The following is a 21,715-nucleotide window of genomic DNA, read 5'->3' as shown; positions in this document are numbered from 1 at the left end:
GAATTGGATAGCCACATGCAGAAGAATGAAACAGGATCCATATCTCTCACCACTCACAAAAATCAATTGAAGATGGATAAAAGACTTAAATGTAAGGCAATGAAACCATAAGAATGCTAGAAGAAAATGTTAGAAAAACTCTTCTAGGTATCAGCCCAGTTAAAGAATTTATAAAGAAGACCCCAATAGCAATCACAAAAATAAGTAAATGAGACTTGATTAAGTTAAAAAGTATCTGCACAGCTAAGGAAATAATCAACAGAGCAAATAGACAACCTACAGAATGGGAGAAAATATTTGCAAGCTATACATCCAATAAAAGGCTAATAACCAGAATCTACAAAGAACTCAAGCAAATCAGCAAGAAAAAAACAAACAACCCTATTACAAAGTTGGCAAAAGACATGAACATTCTTCCCTCAGAAGAAAAATGAATTAAGGACTTTTGCAACAATTTGAGTGGAACTGGAGACCGTTATCCTAAGTGAACTATGCAAAGAATGGAAAAACTAACACCATATGTACTCGCTATTAAATTGGAACTAACCAATGAGCACACATGTGCATAGAGGGAAATAAATCTCAAAGGAAATCAAGCAGTGGGGAGGGGGAAAAGGGATGGGCAAAAACCTACCTAACAGGAACAATGAACACTATCTGGGTGATGGGCACACTTATAACCCTGACTTAAGCATAACAGAAGCAATCCATGTAACCAAAAACACTTGGACCCCTGTAATATTTTGAAATAATAAAAAAAGAAAAAATAATGTGCAACCATCAAGAAGTATTTAAACCATTCTTTTCACTAAGTTTCTTTAAAATTAATTGAGGAAATTAATTCCAATCCTCTGTAGTGTCAGCAGAGAGCTGACTCTGTCTAGAATTGAACTTGCCTTGTCCCCCTGATAACTGGCCTTCTTCTTGATTTCTCCAGTTCGATCATTTCCCAGTTCATTATCCCTCAGTCTGAATTCTTTTAACTCCTTTCTCTTTTGGATAGCACTTTCTTTTTTTTTAGAGATGGGGTCTTGCTCTGTCACTCAGGCTGGATCATAGCTCACTACAGCTTTGAACCCCTGGGCTCAAGCATCCTCCTCCTTCAGCCTCTCAAGGAGCTGGGACTACAGGTGCTGTATAATCCATATTTAATCATCTTCAAATAAAGTATATTCTTTCATTATAATATCTTTCATTTTACTCCCTGTTTTCCTATTTCACAAATACCAAAAAGTCCATATTTTTAGAACATCTAAGCTAGCTGAATACTGGCCAAACTAGTCTTCATGCTTCCATTCTTTCCCTTCTCTGGTCTCTCCTACATGCCTCTGGCAGATTAATCTTCATTAAAGACTCTTTTGTTATATCTCTCTCATACTGAAAAAGTGTAATGTTTTTGTGTTGCCTAAGGCACACAAACTGATCCTAACCTTCATTTCATTCTTTTGTGTATTCATTGAGTGACTCTGACAAAAAAAAGCTTTGATTTGGTCCTTTCCTTTGAGGAGCCCCCAGTCAGTATGAGAGAGGACACAGGCATACAAAGATATACAATATGATGGAACAAAGGAATATAGAGGTCCCAGGGGAGAGAGAACTTCTGCACTATCATCAGTGATTTGATGATAGTCACTTTTGAGTAGGATAAGAAGAATTTTTACAGATAAATCTGGAAAAAAATTCCCAGCAAAGAAATGTAATGGTCATATTTGTAGAAGAGCAAGTAATTCAGTTTGTCTGGAGTGTCTACTTCACAGTGGAAACAGTGACTTAAAAAAGCCTAGAAAGATAGGCTAGAACAAGATCACAGAAATCCTTGAATGGTTGTCTAAGAATCATAACATGGGCCATGGAAGCCATTAAAGGATTCTGTACAGAGTATTGACATGATTAGTGATTTTCTTTAAGAACATTATAGACTGGCAGTGTGCAGAATAGCTTACCAGGAGGAAAAACTAATAAAGCAAATGGCTTAGATGAAGAAGGCAAATGGAAACACTAAATTATTGCAGTGATCCTGGTGAGAGTAATGTGGCTAACCCTGTGCAACAGGAACTGGATGGATATACATATAAGAGACGCACTCAACAGAACGACCCAAGAGTTCTGGTAGGACACATCGGGGACAAAGGCTGCAACGTGAAATGATAGACATAACTAACTTCATCTGGTGGGTGAATGCCTGAGGGAGTGGCAAGGGAACTAACACGCCCACAGTCGGCAGGAAGGGCTGGTGGCAGAGGGAAATGAGAAGGCAAGCTGGAGCAAGAGCCAGATTCTGGACATATTTACATAGCTCTGATACTTTAGGCTTTAAATATTGTATTAGTTTCCTGGGCCCACCCTAACAAAGCACCAAAAGTGAGTGCCTTAAAACAATATAAACGTGTCGTCTCATAGTGCTGGAGGCTAACAGTTTGAAATTAAGGTGTTAGCAGGGCCATGCTCCCTCTGACACCTGTAGGGGAGACTCCTTCCTTGCCTCTTCCTACCTTCTGGTGGTTGCCGGCAATCTTTGGTGTCCTTTGCTTTGCAGATGCATCATGCCACTCTCTCCATCATCACATGGCATTCTCTTCCCTCTGTCTGTATCCAAATTTCTCTCTTCTTATATGGACATCAGTCATACTGGATTAAGGGTCCACCCTACTCCAGCATAACCTCATCTTGACAAATTACATCTACAATGACCTTATTTCCAAATAAGGCCACATTCTGAGGTGCTGGGGGTTAGGACTTCAACATATCTTTCTAGCAGACATGATTCAATCCATACCACATGTATATGAGACTCCCCAGGAAACTGGGTGGAAAAAAGGATGAGGAAGAGAAAGAAGCAGAGATTGAAGACCCTGGGTAATGTCTACATTTAGAGAGCAGAAAAGAGGAAACAGAGGCTGAGGACAATAAGCCCGCTGTTCTCTCAAGGCTGATTTACTCAGTTTCTCAATGCTATGCCACGTTTCTGGAATTTTCTTCCAAACTTCTTATTTGCCTATGAAAAATCCTCTATTTCTTCCATGCTTATATCAAATGTATCATTTGCACTGACACTTCTCTTGCCAGCCTAACCCAGCGAAATTTCTTCCTTCTCTGAGATTTTCTAGCAGTTTTTATCTATCATTATTTTGACCACTTGTCATATGCTACTTCTTAGCAGAGATGTGCCCAATACTGATAAAGGTACCCGAGCTAGAGCGACAAACAAGGCAGATCAGAAATCATTTCTCACTGAATTCACAGCGAAGTTTGGGTGGGAATGTGTGGAGGTGGTACCAGCTACAGACAAACAATAACCAAACAAATGAATAAATAGGAAAACTTCATAAGGGTTTGAGGGCTTTAAAGAAAAATAAGACAAGATAAGGGAGTATATAAAAAAAAAACTAGGGGCAATGGTTTGTAAGATTACTTTTGGCAGGGTAGACCTCTCTGAGATAGTAACTTGGGGCAGAGATCTGAATGACAGAAAGCTGGCCAAATAAATATCTAGGTATTCCAAGCAATGAGAATCAGGGATCCACATGTGCTGAGGTCCCTAGGGAGGAACAGGTGGGTGTGCTGGGGGAAAAGAAAGAAGGCCAGTATGGCTGGATTATAGTGAAGGGGGAAGAAGTAAACAGGAATAGGAATATGTCAAATGTTAAGCCATGGAAAGGAAATTTTACTCTAAGTACACTGAGAGTTTTAAGCTCAATATCCTAGATCTGATTAATGTATCTAAAAGATCTTTCCTGCTGTTGCATGGAAACTGGACCAAAGAGGGGTGAACATGGAAATATGGAGACCAAAGATTTAGCGTTTTGTGTGCATATATGGTCAGCATCTCAATCTTACCTCTGAAAAGACCCCGGGGATAAAACAGTTACACGAAGAGAGAGCAAACTCCACTTCTACCCATCTCCAACCTTTTCCAGACACAGGGCATACATCATGACAGAAGGTGACTGGACGTTAATGTGAAATCTAAACCATCCTGAGTGAAGAAGAGTGAGCCCCCAAGCCCCAAAGGCCTAAGTTCTATTTTAATATCGCTTACAAAGTAGCTGGAGCCAGCGAAAGGGACCTGAAGTTCTTTAGGAAATAAATCTCTGCTTACCTTCAGCAGCTACTGAAGGAGCTATCCAGGGTGCTGGACTGTCTCACGCTGGCGCTTTCTAAGGCCTGGTGGATGAAGCTCTCGGTTATCCTTGTTGGACCTAAGGCCCCCACTGCATTGAACCATAATCAGACTCCACCATGACACCATGTCCTTCTAGTCTTAGATAACCTGTAACTCAACACCTGCTTGGGCCATGGTGTCTGATTTGATGTTGAGCTACTTCTGTAAACACCTTATAGACATAGTATGAAGTGACAATGTAGCTAGTGGTATATGTAGATAGGCTGGGACCCCTACTGTGACTCATGACCCTCTGAAATAATAAGGTAAGAGAAGCAGTGAACTCAGTGGAGTCCTTTTTCCTTAGAATAATACTCCAAGGTAATACCTGGCTGCTAAACCTGTAGCCAGATCTGCTTATACAACTCATCCCAGAGTCTATCTAAAACATGTCTTAAGGAACATTAATTCTATGCCTGAAATGATTAAAAAATTCATAGAATATCCAATTTCACCCCTCTGACTTAAGTAGTATTCTTCACTTTGCTTTAAAAAAAAATACGTTTCACTGGAAGCCATTACTCAATCTCTTAAGTAATCAAGTTTGTACACTAAGTAGTGGATGAAAATTCGTATGCTTTCAAGTCAAACACTTTGCCTCTTCAACCAAAACACTTAGAACACTAGAATAATCTGATATACACTCATTTCTCTCTCTCTCCTTAAGTAACAAGGGAAACAGGGAGAGCTGCAGCATCTTCAGAACTTCCCACCTACATGTCAGACCCTTCACTGTCCTTAAATGTGTTTGAGGGGCAGTATGATTTATAAAGAGCCACAGATGTTCAGCAAAAACTTTTAGTTCCCAGTTATCAGACAATGATGAGAAAATAGGAACTAGAAATCCTTAAACTTGCTCTAGTATTTTCCTTTTATATGCACAATCAAATCAAACACATGAAAACGACTTTAAAGTAAAGAAGAAATCAATTGCTTTGTTGTTACACAGTCTAAGATTAAATAGATGGCCCAGAAATATCTTTGTTTAATCTAATGGTAAATTAATTTCGTCAATTTGTTTGCACAGAATTCCCCACACTCTGTCTTTCCTCCTGGTTTTCACACATAGGCTTATTCATATGGCTGAACACTCCTCCCCTCCTCCTTCACCTTGCTCACTTGACTCATTCTCCAGATGAAATCAGTAAACTTCTGGGAGTCTGACTCACCCCTGCCAGGACTGAGTGAAGTCTGGACTCCTGTAAGACGGGACATTCACCTCCATCTTGACACTGCAATTTAATTGTTGGTTTATTTGTCCATCACTCCCTCTACCTCATAACCTCTGTGACGGTAGGGACCAGATTTTTCCTATCATTGCATCTCCAGGATCTTGCACGAGGCTTTGCTTAATAGAGGTTTTCAATGAATAAATAAATTAATAAATGAATGAACTTAATTTTAAGGTCTCTCTCTATCTCTAAAAGTTAATAACTCTGCTTTGTTTCTAGGCTTCTTCCAGAGCTTTGGACTCAATATTCATCACATTTAAGAAATCTTTTATAAGTGACTTCAGACCATGATGCATATGAAGTTTGGTGAAACCAGGTAGAAATTACATTCTTATATGGTACAATTTCAATGAAATCCTACTATTTGGCCTATGTATACAAGAAGGAGATAAGGGATATATTTTTTTAACTATCAAAGAGTAACCAGAAATTTTTTAAAATATTTGAACTTGAGATAATGCCATACCAATAAAATATATCTTTCTATAAGCTCACATTTTCTTCACTGACTCTGTGTTTTCTGTTTTTAATGATTAGAAACAATATTAAATTTTATCAGAATTTATGTGGTATGCTCCTAACTGCTGAACAAATATGATAAAAATAATTTGTGTGAATATCATTACTGTTTTCTGGAGGAAGGTCATTCCTACTTTCAATCTCAATAATTTTACATTTATACATGATAATACTTTCTTAAATTCATCTATTGTTTTCCTTACTTTTGTCACACAGGTAGCAATTTATCTATACTGATTACTCTCTAATTGTTTCATGAGAACAAGTACCTTTACTTCCCCATATAAATATCCCAAATAAATTCTAAATTTTGTGGGATTATGGATTGTGTCTTGTGTCTTTTGTACACATTTTTTGATTTCTCTCAGAACATCTAGACAGGTATGGCATAAGTTCTCAATAAGACATGAATAATCAAAACTTTAGATTGGAAACCATCTATTCCCTTTCCACAAATAATGGTATTTAAATTAGATAAAATAAACATTAAGTCAAGGGTCAATAAATGATGACCCCCAGGCCAGTTCTGATCATTATCTATTTTTATAAATAAAGTTTTATTGGCACATAACTGCTCCCATTTATTTACATATCATCTATGGCTCCTTTCGAGCTATAATGCCAGAGTTGAGTAGCTGCAACAGAAACTGTATGGCCTGCAAAGCCTAAAATAATTATTATCTGGCCCTGTCCAGAAAATCTTTGCTAATCACTGCTGTAAATCACTTTGACTAATGAGGGAATTCAGTCTCAGATAAATTTGTCCAAGTGTGTAGTTGAACCTATCCAATAACCATACCTCTGTCAGATGTTTTTTCACTACCAGACTAAATGCTTGGTGAAAATAATGGTATTTTAGATTATATAAACTCAAATAAACAGTAAAACCACAAATTAAGATGGTTTTCAAAAGACCTTTAAGGGCTTATGTTAACCTAAATCAAAATATAAATATCTTTTTTCTGAATTAAGACAGTATCAGCTAGTAAAATTAAATAATCTGTACATATATATTTATTTATTATATATTCAGTAAATTAATAATAAATATGTTAATTTACACTTAGAATTTATTTATACACACATGCAAAGATTTACTATCAAGAACATCATTCATTTTATAAAGATACCAACAAAAACATCCAAGTCTCACAGCACAGTTCTAAAAGATGTTGAAAGCAATAAGTGTCAAAGAAAATGCTTTTAAAATGGAGCACATTGACTTCACATGCTACTTCATTAAGATATGAACAGCTTTTAAAAAAAAGAAAATCTCACTGGCAATGGAAGGAAAAATAAATAGTATGTACTATCCCCCAGCATTCCTCTCAGATCAGGGCAGTGAAGATCTGTAGCAGAAAGTCCATGAGGAGCTCTTCTTCAATCAGCATGTTATTAATTTAGCAGACTTGTTTTCAAGTTACTTAGGTGTGATTCCCCACAGACGAAATCACACAAAAACTCCATCAGAAATATTCTTAGTATTTATATACTAACCTTCCTTAAGCTGAAAAGGTAAAAGAATAAGAAGAGAAAAAAAGCCCCATATTTAAGACAAAAAAAATTCATTTAGTTAGCCTAAATTGCTGTCAGACCTCTGTTCTTCTCAGACAAAGGATCTTTAGCACAGATATTTTAGGTAGTAAAAATGACTGATGTCTCCCCAGGGAATCCTATATAATGCAAGAAGAGAGATACTCTTGGTGTAGAAATAAAATGTAGCTGACAATCTATCAAAGAAGCTGCAATTGGTAAACTATATACAAGAAAAAGGATGGAGGCAAGCAGGAGAAGGAAATGTTATAGGTGGATACTAAGTAACTGTTTGGTACAGACGGTACCCTCCCCTGCCCCCCCACCCCACTCCATCCTGCATTACAAATCACCAGCCATTGAGTCTGCTTATTTTAGCAAAAGGTCATGTCATCCACTGAGACAAGAAAGAGACAGAAGAGAGGAAAAAGAGAACAAGCCAAATTAGAATTGGTCTGGAGCAAAGATCAGAACAGAATATTTACATGGACAAGGCCAAGGTAGAGAGGTAATTATGCATGGACAATTAATATCATGCCATATCACATAAAAAATGGTCACCTGCAAAACATGAATGTCCATCTGCTATCCCTCAATCAGGGCACAGAGAACATTTCTTTTTTCTCAGAGATCCAGCTACTGAAATCCTCCTGTAGAGTTGCTCAAGACTGTCTGGATCTTGCCAAATGAAGGAAGCCGAACTACTCAGCCACAGCTGCCCTGGCATCCGTCAATTCCTTCTCCTGAGATCCTAGCTCTTCTCCACATTTCTACCAAAGATACTGGTGGGGCTGGTAGGTATGAGTGTTTTATACAAATGGCTGCTCATATGTGTTCCTTCCTCCAGTTGCTTCTGCTCTTAGGATCTACTCTTAAGATCAAAAATAGAATAAGTTGTTTTCAACACACTATTACCTTGAATACTTCTCTTGAAGAAGGCCTTACAGCCCTCACAGGACCAGACTCCATAATGGTAGCCTGAGGCATAGTCATTGCACACTGCGCAGTAGCGAGTCTCCTTGGCAGACTCCATGGCCATGCTTCCCTTGTCATTGGCACTGGCCAATCTCTCTCTGCCACCCTGGCGTCGATTATCTGAATTTGGCCTGGAAAAAAAAAACAAACAACAACAACAACAGTAAATCCATTAACATTAGAAAAGCAAAATATGCACTCTCCTCTAAAGAATAAGAGGCTTGGGAGATGCAGCAGATCCACTTTATTCTGACATTTTGAAATAATGAATCATAATGTAAACTAATCTTTCAGTACCTCTTGCCGTCTGTTACAGCAAAAGGTGTTGCCTATTATACTAACCTTGAGGGGAAATTGTTTATTGCAAACTTGCTTAAAAAACAGACGGCTTACACCAGAATATATTACCCAGAAAATGACAAGATGAAATTAGCTGACTTCCAATAGACTTATTCATTTTCTCAGGAATTTACAAGTAATTCAGAACCATTAGAGACCAACGCTCAATCCAATTCTAGACCACACTAAGGGTCTTTAGGAAACAGAGACAAAGCATAAAACAGCTGGAGCATTTGGAACTCAGAGGAACTGATGAACATCAGAGAACATGTGTGGAAAAAAAAATAACAATCCAAACGTTTATGTCATTGTTACTGAGTAACCCTGGATATCCGTTTTTGTAACTTGATTCTGTAATTTGAGGCTACTATTCGTCAGCATTCAATACCCCTCTATAAGAACATGTAGGCCGAGAAGAGCAGAGGAACACAGAAGGGCCCACCAACCTTTACGATTCCACAGAAGAAGCCTATCACAGAAAGGAAGTTGAAAATGAACAGTGAGAAAGTTCTAGAAGAGCCAAGAGAATGGGGAAGTAAAAAGCTTTTAAAAAGTAGAAAGCTTCAAGAAGAGAATGGTCAATAATGCCAAATAGGGGAGAGGATTCCAATAAAACAAGGACTGAGAAAATGAATTGGGATCTGGCAGAGAGGACTCTGAGCAAGGAGTTTTAGTAGAAGGGTATAGGCACGAGCCAAAATCCGGCTGGAGGAATGTCAGGAGATGAAGATGAGTGGAGGCCATCCCTTTGAGAACTTGGATGAGACTGAAAAGAGATGTAGATAAGGTTGTGGCTAAAGAATATAAGACAAAAAATGATTTTTAGAATGGAATAAACCTGAGAAGGCCTCATGTAGATTGAAGGGAGTGGGCAGGTAGAGAGAGAATGGATAGAAGAATAAAGTCAAGAGGGAAGCTAGAGCAGGTGGGATTCAAGATGTGGGTAAAAGAAACCACCTCGATAAAGACACCTTAAAGAAGACTGGAAGGAAAGACGTAGGGAAAGAAGTACATGAGGATAAGTTTGCATCTCTCATTTGACCAGGCAGAGGAGCAGATATTACACTGACCCAGGATTTGCTGGGCATGTGCAACCACATAAAGGTGGGATAAGAGCCCAGCACAGTGCCTGGTATGTAGCTGATAGTCAATAATACATTTCAATGAAAGGAGAGAGTGTTTGAAGGTGTACAGGAAAGAGAGGTACACAGATATTGAAAAAGTAGATGGAGTGAAAATTCCTATGAGATTATAAAAAAACCAAAAACACCAAACCTGATGTCAACTGGAGACAGAGCTCCCAGGGTCTTTGGGCTAAGGAAGCTCATATTCCTGCTTCCCTTCTTCACCCGAATACCCAGGCCACACTGACTCTCACTGGTCCTCCCCTTCACACACCCTGTCTGTCATTTTAGCTCAAATTTTATAGCCTTTCCCTGCTCTTCTCACACATTAACATTGTTCACAATTTTATGGTAGGGGTTCTCAAACTACATTTGCCATAATATTCACAAAACATTGGCTCCTTGGGTTGAGTACATCTGACTTTGCCAATTTTTTCCATTCTAAATAACTTAGCTCTGAGGTTGGCAGCCTCAAATGGGAATTTTTGATTTTTTAATGATCCTTAGAGAGCACTGGCCCACAGTTTTCAATTATAGTTCATATTCTGTTACGCATCTCTTTCCATTTCATCACCATGCTGTCAAACTCCACCCTCCATCAATCTCAAAAGCTTGTTACTGTTCGTTTACTAATGTCTTATGCTGGATTCAAGTCAGTAGGAAGCCTCTGTGAATATTTACCTACAGAAGCTTAATGCCTTTGGGGGTGGGAGTGGATGTTTAGCAAGCATGAAATTGACAGATTCAGTGCCTTATACACTTTATTAATTGTTGTACTTAGCTCAGGATCCAGCACATAGAAAACATTCAATACATGTTTGCTAAATGAATGAATGAGTGAGTGAATAGTATATGAGCAGACAAGGAGTCAAATATCTTCCCCCATAAAGAATTAAAAATCCTTCTACCTATAGACCCAAAAGTATAATTGCAGGATCACATGGTAATTCTATTTTTGATTTTTTGAGGAACAGTCACACTGGTTCCATAATGGCTGTACCATATTACATTCGCACCAACAATGCACAAGTGTTCTAATTTCCCCATATCCTCACCAACACTTATTATTTTCTGTTTGTTTTTTATAGTAGCCATCCTAATGAGTGTAAGAGGAATGCTGCATTTTTAGATCACCTTTTGCATGAATTCCTCCCTTAGTAGCCATTCCTAATCCCCACAAACTTGAAATAACTTATCCCTGGTCTGAATGCTATAGCAAGTTTTTCTTTACTTCTCTTTGGCTACTTACAGTATTCTCTCAATTGATTCATTCACATCTCCATTACTATCTGCAAAGTTCCTTGTGTCTTACTCCCCTTTGAAATGCCTTTGAGAGTCCTTAGAGCACAGTCCCTCACCCAGAAAAGGAACAAAATAATATGGATATCAAATAAATTAATCAATGACTAAATCAATAAAGTCACAATTTTCACAATATAATTGGAATATGTAAATTTTTAATATTAGTAAAAGATATAATAACAAAAGCCCATTTCCCCTAGAAACAGCAGAGATGTATGCTAAATGCAGCTTATCTACACTTATCATTAAGATGACCCCTGATTACTGAAACTCAACAGACATAGGGCATAAAAGCAGAAGGCAGAGAAAAGAAGAGAGATAAATTACACAGGCCATATTTACTACCCACAAAGCAACTTTTTTAGCCCACTTGGAAATCCATGTACATAATATTGTCAATTTATCATTTTGGTCCAGTCTTGCTCTATGTGGAATCCCAAAATGTCATGAAAAAGCATATAAACCAGATCAAGCTAAAAGGCAAGTGAGATCGTCCCATGGGCTGCAATGGAAATAGTGTTCAGGCTGAGTAGCTGTCAGACCAAGCTACTTTGATACAACTGCTGTTAGACAGAGAGCTGAGTTCTCAGAATGCAGACTACCTCTGCCTGATCCTGGGCAGTGGGAAGGAACCGCGTGGGTCACGTCCAAGTCTTGGCTCAGAGCGTCCATAAGAGTGGGTCAGGCACCAGCCTGGGCTTATCTGAGTACCTCTGGTTAGATCAGTCCCAACAGATGGGCCTAGTTACAGGTGCCAGCCTCACCTCTTCCTGCAGCTTTCTATCTGGCCTTGGCCCACTGCACCTGTCACAGACCTGGCATTTTTAGCCCTACGTCTATCTTTGGTAGAAAGTGCCCATCCCATGTTTAAGTCCATCTTTCTTCCTCTCCCTCGGCCTCACAGGCCCTCTGCTTTCTCCTTATTATCAAAGGACCAAAATGAACAACTCTTATTTTCATACTCAAAATGTCATTAGGTTCTGCCTTCCTAACAGGAAGCTTCACAAATCCTGACAGAGCCCTTAGCCCTTTATTGTAAGCAAAGGTTTAACTATTAATAATTCTTTAGCAAAATTGCTGAAATACTTCCTTCCTTGTAAAATTCTTATCCCCTTCTCATTGGATTGTCACCAAGCCTTTACAGTTTCTCATCTTGAGGACTTAAGACTCAGATAAGAAGGTGACTGGTTTATCAAACTACTCATTTAAGAGATTAGATGTCCTTCAGCCATACAGAATACCTGTAAAGGATCTCTAGAAAGAAGTAGGGCAGAAGCTTGAGTGAGAAATAAAGGGACCTCTTGCATCAATGACAATGCATTACAACCATGAACCACACAAGTGGCTAAGGAACAGAATAATGGCCGGGCATCAATGGATGCTCTGCATATACGGAAATTACAAATGCAACTACCTTGATTTAATTCCATTTTCATTACATCAATTGACTACTAAATATTTCCAAATGGATCACCACAGATATTACACATTCAACATAACTAAAAGAGATATCTGAAAGTATTCATATTAAGTCCAGAGAGTGGACTCTTTTGGACCTAACAAAAACAGAGCATAATAAAACGTATTTGCCAAGATTTTCATTAATCAAAGGAAAAGTTTGAAGCTCAGCATAGTCAAATACTGTTGTTTTCCCAACCATAAATAATGGTACCAGCTATCCAAAAGCATTTTTTCCCTGATTAGCCAAGCATATTTAAAAATTTTTTAAAAGCCTTGGTCTTTAGAGGAAATATTTTTGTAAAGCTAAATTAAAAGAACCAACAGATGTCCACTCCCTAGAATGTGGTTTAATTAAGAATTAAGTGCTAGAGAGATAACTTCATAAGGATCCCTTGTCAAATCAAGTCTCCAAAGCTCTGTGCATGCAAAATTCCCTACACTTTTTCTTCATGGCATTGCCACAATTTCCAGTCCTATATTTGGGTGATTATGGACAAATGTATGTGCCCCTAGTAAACAGTAAACTCCAAGAAAGCAAGGATCATATCTCATTTGTTCCCAATTTTAATGGACACATAGTAGGTCCTTAATAAATATTTGCTAAATGCACCTCCAACATCTAACCCATGACCAAATTTAGTCAATTATTTCTTAAAAAACAATCTGCTTATCTTTCTTTGTATTCCTTGTTTCTTTTATTTTTCTCTGAGAGATCAATAATAGTCCATGTTTGAATTACTAGAATTACTCTCCCGCCTCCCATCCTTCCTCAAACACATCCTGCAAAGAATTGTCATCAAAAATACAATATTCGCCTTTGAATACTTCTCATTGCATCATCTGTGAATCATTACCTCCTTTGGGTCATTGACTGTTTGAGAATACAATGAAAACTCCAAAACTATCTTTTCTAGAAAGTATACACAAACAAAACTCCCCACCTTCTCCCTATATTTTTAGGAAAGTGATAAACCAGGAAAACTCACATTATAAAAAAAATCATAACCATGTAGAATGAAGCCCAAGTTCTTGAATTCCCTGCACCAACCAATATTGTTCTCTTTGTGGCTCCTGCAGTAAAATTTTATCAACTCCGCCTCTGAGAAATTGCTCACACGATGCTCCCCACATACTCATTGCTTCCCATCACCTATACACGTCTTGGCTCTCCTGGAAAACCAAGCTTTAGTTCCACATCATCCGTAAGACTTATTCTATGTATTGCAGCTCACAGTGGTTCAACTTTGCATTCTTACAGCACTTAAAGTCTTCACCACATCTCCCAACACCTAGTTAGATACTGGATTCTGTCTCTGGCAACCACTCCACCTCCGTTTCCTTTGCAGTATCTTCTTCCTCCACCAGGCTCCTAAATGTCAGTGTTCCACAGGGTTCTGCGCTCAGCCCTCTGCCATTCTCTTTTTTTTTTTTTTTTTCACCTTTTATATTATTCTTTATTTCAAAATATTAAGAGAGTACAATGTTTTTGTTACGTGAGTACCTTGTATAATGCTTGAGACAGGGCTTTTAGTGTGACCATCACCAGAATAGTGTTTATTTTACTAAATACGTAAGTTTTTACACCTCATCATCTCCCACCCTCTCCCTGCTTCTGGGTTTCCAGTGACTTTTACTTCTCTGTGTGCTCTTTTTTAGTTCCAGATTCTTATAGAGTATATGTGGCATTCGTTCCTCTGCCATTCTCAGCTGACATTTGCTCTTTGTGGGATCTCAGCCACACCCAACAGCATCTAAGGCTCCTGAGCTTCAGACCTATGTGCTAATTACCTACTCTGCACACTTTGCAACTTCTTGGGAACAAACCAAAGAAACCTCGAACTTAATGCATGCAAAACTAAAATCGGTATCTTTTCCAGAAAGGCTGCTCCTATTCCTACATCCCCATTTTGGCCCCATGATCCACCGAGGAATTCACTCATGCCGCTCCCTCGGCCTGTAATACCTTTTCTCTCACCTGAATGACTCCTTCCTACCCTCCCGTCCTCAGCTTAAACATCATTTCCCCCCAGAGAGCTTTGCTAACTCCTCAGGCTAGATTATTTGGACCCTGAATGCTCCCTATTACAGCAAAGATCCTTTCAGTCCCCTATTCAAAACCTTTGGCAGCTTCCCACCACCCCAAGAATAAAACTCAAAGTTCTTTGGGTGGCCCAGAAGGACCCAGCATGATCCATCCCTGGCTGTCACTCCACCCTCGTCTCCTTTCCTTGCTCACCAAGTTCCAGGTGCAGCCATGGCTGCTGCTCAGCACCTTCCACCTGACATGCTTCCTGGAACCTTCTCAGAGCAGCTTCCCTGACCATTCTAAACTGGTCTTGCTGTTACCTTCCACCCTGTTACACTGGTTTGCTTGTATTCTTTAGAGCACTTACCACTACCAGACATCAAACCAGATTTCAGTGTGTTTATTTTACTGTCTGTCTCACCCAGTGAAATGTAAGCTTCATTTTCCCCAGCCCCTTGAAAAGAGCTTAGCATACAAATAACTGTTGGACAAACAAGTACATAAATAAATAATTGAGGCAAAGGGCCAACATTTGCTGTGCTCTGTTTAATTATCTGTCTTTCCCCATATACCATAATCTCCACCACGGCAGGGACTGTGGCAACCCTACTTGCCATGGTCTCCCAGTCATCCTTAGTGTCTGACATGCAGGTAAGTAGTTAATAAGTATTTGCCATCTGAATGAATATATGGACATGGCGAGTCCTCGCCCCACCCTCCTGACTCCATGCCTGCCACACCCCACATCACAAACCTGTCCTGTGAACACCACCAAGAGCCAGGGCTCTACCATGCAAAATGGACCCCTACTCAAAATCCTTCCTTTCTCCTCAACATTTACCATAAGGCTTCTGAATCTTCTTTGGATGGTGAACCCCAGGAAAGTAGCCTTATTTACAGATGTACAAATTTTGCTTATAATGTTAGGGTATTCACAGGCCTCCTGACGTCCATGGATGTCTCTCCAAAAGATTTCAGACTAAGCCCACTGGCCTAGGGGATAAATGCAGACTTAGCGTCAGCCCCTTGTGATCTGGCCACCGCCTGCTCTTCAGCTCTGCTCTCCCAGTGATGGTTAATTTCATGTGTCACCTTGCCCTGACCAAGCTAGTGCATCGCTGGCCTTCACCCACACTGTTTCCTATCGTGGCCAAAAGGCAAAACCCTCCTGAGTGAAAACCCCTCCTTCTCAGATAGCAGCCACTGAGTCTCTGAACTGAATTAACATGTGCCACCTATGCATGATGTATACAACTATTCTGGAGTCCTTATCATCATCACATAACTATGTGTTCACAGTGAGTCTCCAGGAAAGAGACTCGACTGCAGTCATCTTTGTTTCTCAGTTTCTAACACATACTGACAATAGCAAGCATCCAATAGATGGCGGTGGAATAAGTAAAAGTCTATCTTCTATATTGTGTGCCTTGTTTTCCCAGTCAGGCTGTAAGCCTCCTGAGAGTATTATATTCTAAGCATTTGAATCATCCCAGAAGCACTTTGAACGGCACTTTTCAAATAGAATGTATCCAATAAATACTTACTGAATAAATTAATCAATAAAGAACTAAGAGAAACTTTGTAAGAAGCACGGCTACAACAGAAGTGTGTAGCAAGGTAATAAGAAACCCATTCTTGGTGCTTATATGTGTACCAACAGACAGATCAATCTGACTGTGGTTTCTTGCGAACCTCTTTCTGCTTTCAATATCAATACGGATGGACTTAGGCTGGAGGTGGTTTGTATCTATGATCTGAACATACCTTCTGGGTATTTCTAATCTCTATGCAATTTTGTAATTATATTTTTACATAATCTCTATTTTTCATGGAAGTAAATAGATGTTCTCAGAAAGAATGGACTCTACCTAAAATGGTAGAGTCTGAAGAAGAAAATCCTGAACCTCATTTTTAAAACAGCTCAAGTTAAATGAGTCCTGGGCCAGATTTGGACAGCACACAACCATGTAGTAGTTTTGTGCTAGGGTAGGCAGTTTAAAAATTGCTTTCTGCATGACAAAATAAGTCCTCTCAAACCTTTTGGAAGTTACTTTAGCTCTTTTACACTGTTTATCTGAAAAATTGATACAGCTATCTCTTACCTCATATTCTCCATTTAATGATAGTATATCCATTTAATTTTGTATTTATTTATTGGGTCTTTTAGTTAATAAACAGAGGCAGATAACGCTCTTTCCTAAAAGGTGCAGAAGAAAACGTCTTCCAAAAAATGACTGGTGGTATATGCAGTTCAATGCAGCTCTTTGAAATTATCTAGGGAGGAAGTTATAGCTGCTATTTCCGCCTCTGCCCAAAGATCAGGCCACATCCTACACTTCTGGAAAAGCCAGCATGACCCTTGGTCTAACAGTGCAAAAGGGGCTGGCCAAGCAAGCAAGCGAATTTTCACACGAAACCGATGGTGGTGGCAGGCACTCTTTTAAGTGCCTTGCATGTATTAACTCATTTAACACTTAAAACCACTGTACGCAGTAAGTGCCATTATAACTCCAGTTGTTCTAGAAATGACGTAACAAAGACAGAGAGAGATTAGGCAACTCACCAAAGTCATACAATCAGGAAAGAGTGAAATCCAGGACCCAGGCAGTCTGCCCCAGAGCCAGGCTCCCCGCAGAGGACAGAATCCCTGGGAACTCCACCCAAAGGCATCACAAGACAAGGGCAAAGTATTTCACATCTGAAAACAAAGTCATTATCTCAGATCTCATCCCTAAACTCAGAAATATTAAATCCCATTAGAAAATGCCCACAACTATTTACTACAAGGCCAATAATATTTTTTGAGGGAAAATGCTAATTTAATTATTGCAGCAAAGGTTGAGAATTCTATTGAGTTCCATGAAAATGGAGCTGACAGGTACACAGCAGAATGACTTGATGAAAGTTTGAATATTTCCTAAAAATATGATTACAGAAAATATCCATTTTAACTCACAAATAGAAAATGATGCATCATAAATGCTCATGTACACGAGTCCTGAAATTCTTCATGCGCAAAGAACATTAGCATTCACCATGCAAAATTTAAGGCTCCCTGTAAAATGTCAAGAGGTTTTCCCACTCACTTAGGAAAACTGTCTTCACCCCAAAATACAAGCAAGTGTTGATTTTCCACACTAATGGGAAACAGGAATGGTCTGGCAAAAGTTCCCTAAAAACCCCATTTAGTCAATATCTTTTTATCTTTTATCAGTTACTAATGCGTAACCAAATGACCCAATTTGAGTTTCATCACCTCTCCTTTCTCTACTCACACCAATCTGTTACAAGTGCTAATGAATAGTGAGTTCTAGGAGCCCAAAGATGCAAGAAACAAGGCATACAGATGACAGAAAAAAGGTAAGTCAAAAGAGAAAGAGACAGCTACAGTTTGACACCACACCTGCTTTTTCAGAAAGTCTGATTGGCAGTCTAACTTGCACACAAAGTATGGCACTCTGTTAGGAGACTAATAAATTGACTTTCCTGCAGAATTATTACAAAATTCATTCACGTATTCAACAGCATTGAGTGAGCATCTAGCTAAGACCAGCCTGGGAGTGCACTAGGACAAAGGACAGATACAGAAGGAGGCGGGTGGGGACAGGGAGTAGTAAGACAAAGGAGCCCAGAAGGAAGAGAAGGCAGCCAGCCTTGGAAAGCAGACACTTCAGGGGGAGTTGGGAAATGCACTATAGGCAAGAATCCTACACCCACTAACTAACACAAACACACAGAACTCCAAATACCAAAAACAACCCTGCTTAAACACTGGCCTGCTTTTGAATGTGAGCTATAAACCATTTCATTTATGATCCTATCTGAGAGATAGGACCAGTAGGTCATCACATAAAATTCCACACAAACATGTCTGGAATTTCAAACGGAAATTTTTACTATAAACATTATTCGGGAACCTGCATGTCATTAGGGATCCCATTGCTGCAAATGTGATAAACTTCAGGATAAAGTAAGGGGGGAAGGGTATTGTGGTGAAAAAATTCTAGACTGAGTCAGAACTCTTGAGCTCTGGACAAAAAGCTGCCAACAACAGTTGTATGGCTGAAGCAAGTCACCAAACCTCTCTGGGCCTCAGTTTCTTCAACTGTAAAATGAGAAATTACAATTAGGTGTCCTCAGTTCCTTTTTGGCTCTACAATCATGTGACCATAATTTTCTCCCACACCTCTGACCAACAGTACCATCTGTAGCCAGCTAGAATTTCTTCACTGTGTCTCACAAGAGCACAGCCCATTCATCATGCTTTTTCCTGAGAGTAATAAAATGCATAAAAGATGTGTGGGGAAGAGGTGGCAGCACTGCATTTAAGTCTTTTCAGCACTCCGGTGACCGATTAGCGATGACAAACGCCCATTCCATCAGAGGTAGTTGTCAGTAATAGCCACTATATTTCTAACTGCTAAAATGACTTTCCCACTAAAAATGTCATTTTTCTAATATGAGGCATGAGAAAACAGGAAGAGGAAGGAAGAAATGAAGAGACAAAGAAAACATGGGAAAACACTTCTGTATCTTTGACATATTCTTAGCTCACTGGGCTCTATCAACTATGATTGAGGTGGGAACGTGAATAGAAGAAAAAATAGCTGAGATATCAAAGACAGAGTAAACATAATTCATCTCTTGTGGCATTGTACAGGTTAGCACACGTTTGGAAAGAGTTCTGATGCAAATGAATGATTCTGGGATAAAAGACGATTTGGATATGGTATAAAATGAAGAGAGGTTCTTTTCCACAGAACAACTTTATCAGTGGCAAGACCAAATTCTTAAACATAATGATGGACTGGAAATTTTGATACCACTGGGTAGGTGCTAAGGGGTCTTTTAGATGTGGAAGTTAAATCTAAATCTTCAGGATTACTCTTTAATTTTCCTATCCACCCTACAGTGAGCAAGGCCAAAGAGAAACTAGACTGTTGCTGCTGATGCAACAAGGAAAAACAGTCCTGCTTACTTCTAAGAAGACAGCAGATCATTCTGCAGTGTAGCAATGACATTTGCAGACAGTGTCATCTGGAGACCCTGGGAACGTACACCAGGATACGTACAGAGCTGTACATCACATGGATCTCATAGCGAGAGAAGATTGGGTTGATGTGTGTGCTATGCCCTATCAAGGACAGCGATTCCTTGATTTGCTTGGAGTTTTGGAGTTTGGACATGCAATGATTATCTCTTCAACTTAGGGCAACACATGCAAAGTGCTCTCTGGAACACCTCAGCCTCTTTCTCTAGACTCATCTCCTGTTGCTCCTTCACCCACCTTCCACATACTGTGTAGTCCAGCAAGCAGCTGCATGCCATTCTCAAACCTGGCATGCCTGTGCTCACCCTCATGCCTTGTCTCATGTTGTTTCCTGACAAGAATACCCTTCCCGGCCTTTGTGAGCCTGGAGAAATCCTCATCACATTCAGACTCAACTTCACTTTGCTGCCTCTACACCTATACCCACATCTGGGCCCCCATCACAATGCATTGCAATTCATAGTTATGCAAGTTTCATACCTGTTATATGAAAGCAACATCCTTGTAAGCAACATTTAATAAATAGGAGGCAGCCAATACATCTTTTGAATTTATTTAAATTGAATTATGTGGAACTGGTTCCGTGATGTCCTTTGGAATAATTAAAAGTAGCTTGGGAGGTTAGTAAATCAGTCCTGACATGTGCCCAATTGCCTGCCCAAATTTCCCACTGGCAAGAAAAGATAATAAAGCAAGAGAAGTTTTGAGTTTAAATAAGTCATTCCCAGTTTACCAAGATTTTCTAAACCATATCTAAGGGACTTTAGACCCAGTGACTTAATCTGTAAGTAATTCCATACCATTTTCCTCATTTGAAAATAAGAATAACAACATTTCTCTATCAGGAGAGGTGATGACATTGGATAATGATGATGAAAAGAAATTAAAAATCGTGAAGCCAGATGCTTGATGTTAATCTTTAAAACCTGCTTTGAAGTACACACGTAGCGGCCTTTCAGCAAATGTGCTATGAAAAGGACTTTAATTACCAGCCATTCCTTGACTCCTCTCTCGCATGTCACGTCAAACCTGTCTCATCAGCTCAACCTTCAAAGTATGAATCAATTCAAACTCTTGATATTTAAATCAATACAGTTAACTTTTAAAATATGATGGTATTATACTTATGTTTTTTTCAAATAGTCCTCATCCTGTAGAAGTGCATATGGAAATATTTACATAATAGTTGAAGCTGGGTGATGGGTACATAAGGGTTCACTCTACTCTTCCCTTTCTATAAAGCATCAAAGGTTTGAAAACTTTCACAGTAAGAAGTCAGATCAGGTCATTCCTCTCTTCCAAACCCTTGACTGGATTCCCCACTCATTCTGAGTAAAAGCCGAAGTCTTGACGATGATGATGGCCCACAAAGGCCCTCCTGGCTCTCACCCACCACTGCTCGCTGAGGCCTTAAACACACCAGGCTTGTTCCTGCCTCAGGGCCTTTGCACGGCTGTGCCCTCAGCCTAAAGTGCTTTTCACCAGGATATCCTCAGGGAACCATTCCCTCTGCTATTCAAATCTTTGCTTAAATGTCACCTTTGCTATGAAATCTTTATTGATTTGTCTGATTTGTTCACTGGTCTATTCCCAGTGCCTAGAACAGCACCTGACATAGAGTAGATGGTCAATAAATATTTGTCAAATGAATGAATCAGTAATCTGGGTCGGCCCCACCCAGTGGAGCTGGCTGGAGGTTTTACAACATCAGCACGGTTAGGTAAGAGCACGTGACACAAGTCACACTGGCCACCTTACGCCAGACTGCCAAACAGCAATTTCAATCATTCCTTACAGGGAGTATGAGCAAGGATCCCATATGGTACCCAGGAAGTCAGCAAAATTAATACAGCAAAGTTTTCCAGAGGCTGAGTATCAAGCAGCCAGTAGATAACGCTGCCCTGTTACTGTTTGCAAATATCAGCGTCCCAGGCCTCACAGCACAGGCTGGCACATTCTAGCCTCTGCATTTGAAGAGCTTCCTCTCATTTC

At 39.5% G+C, this 21,715-nt stretch overlaps 1 protein-coding gene across 3 annotated transcripts in view; it reads right to left on the bottom strand.

The window, feature by feature from the left end:
- ESR1 (estrogen receptor 1) overlaps nt 1–21,715 on the bottom strand; it is a 343,123-nt gene that overhangs the window by 196,907 nt on the left and 124,501 nt on the right. For 2 of the 3 annotated variants that reach the window (XM_045544589.1, XM_045544590.1), the window contains one exon: nt 8,362–8,552. In XM_045544589.1, coding sequence (XP_045400545.1) covers nt 8,362–8,552 — 191 coding nt within the window. Of the gene's footprint in view, nt 1–8,355; nt 8,553–21,715 lie in introns of all 3 variants that reach the window. The other variant, XM_045544588.1, reaches the window with a different exon arrangement.

This window comes from Lemur catta, chromosome 2 (assembly GCF_020740605.2).
Source record: "Lemur catta isolate mLemCat1 chromosome 2, mLemCat1.pri, whole genome shotgun sequence".
Lineage (NCBI taxonomy): Eukaryota > Metazoa > Chordata > Mammalia > Primates > Lemuridae > Lemur > Lemur catta.
Note: the sequence above shows the minus strand (reverse complement) of the source record. Positions and strands in the feature narration are given on the sequence as shown.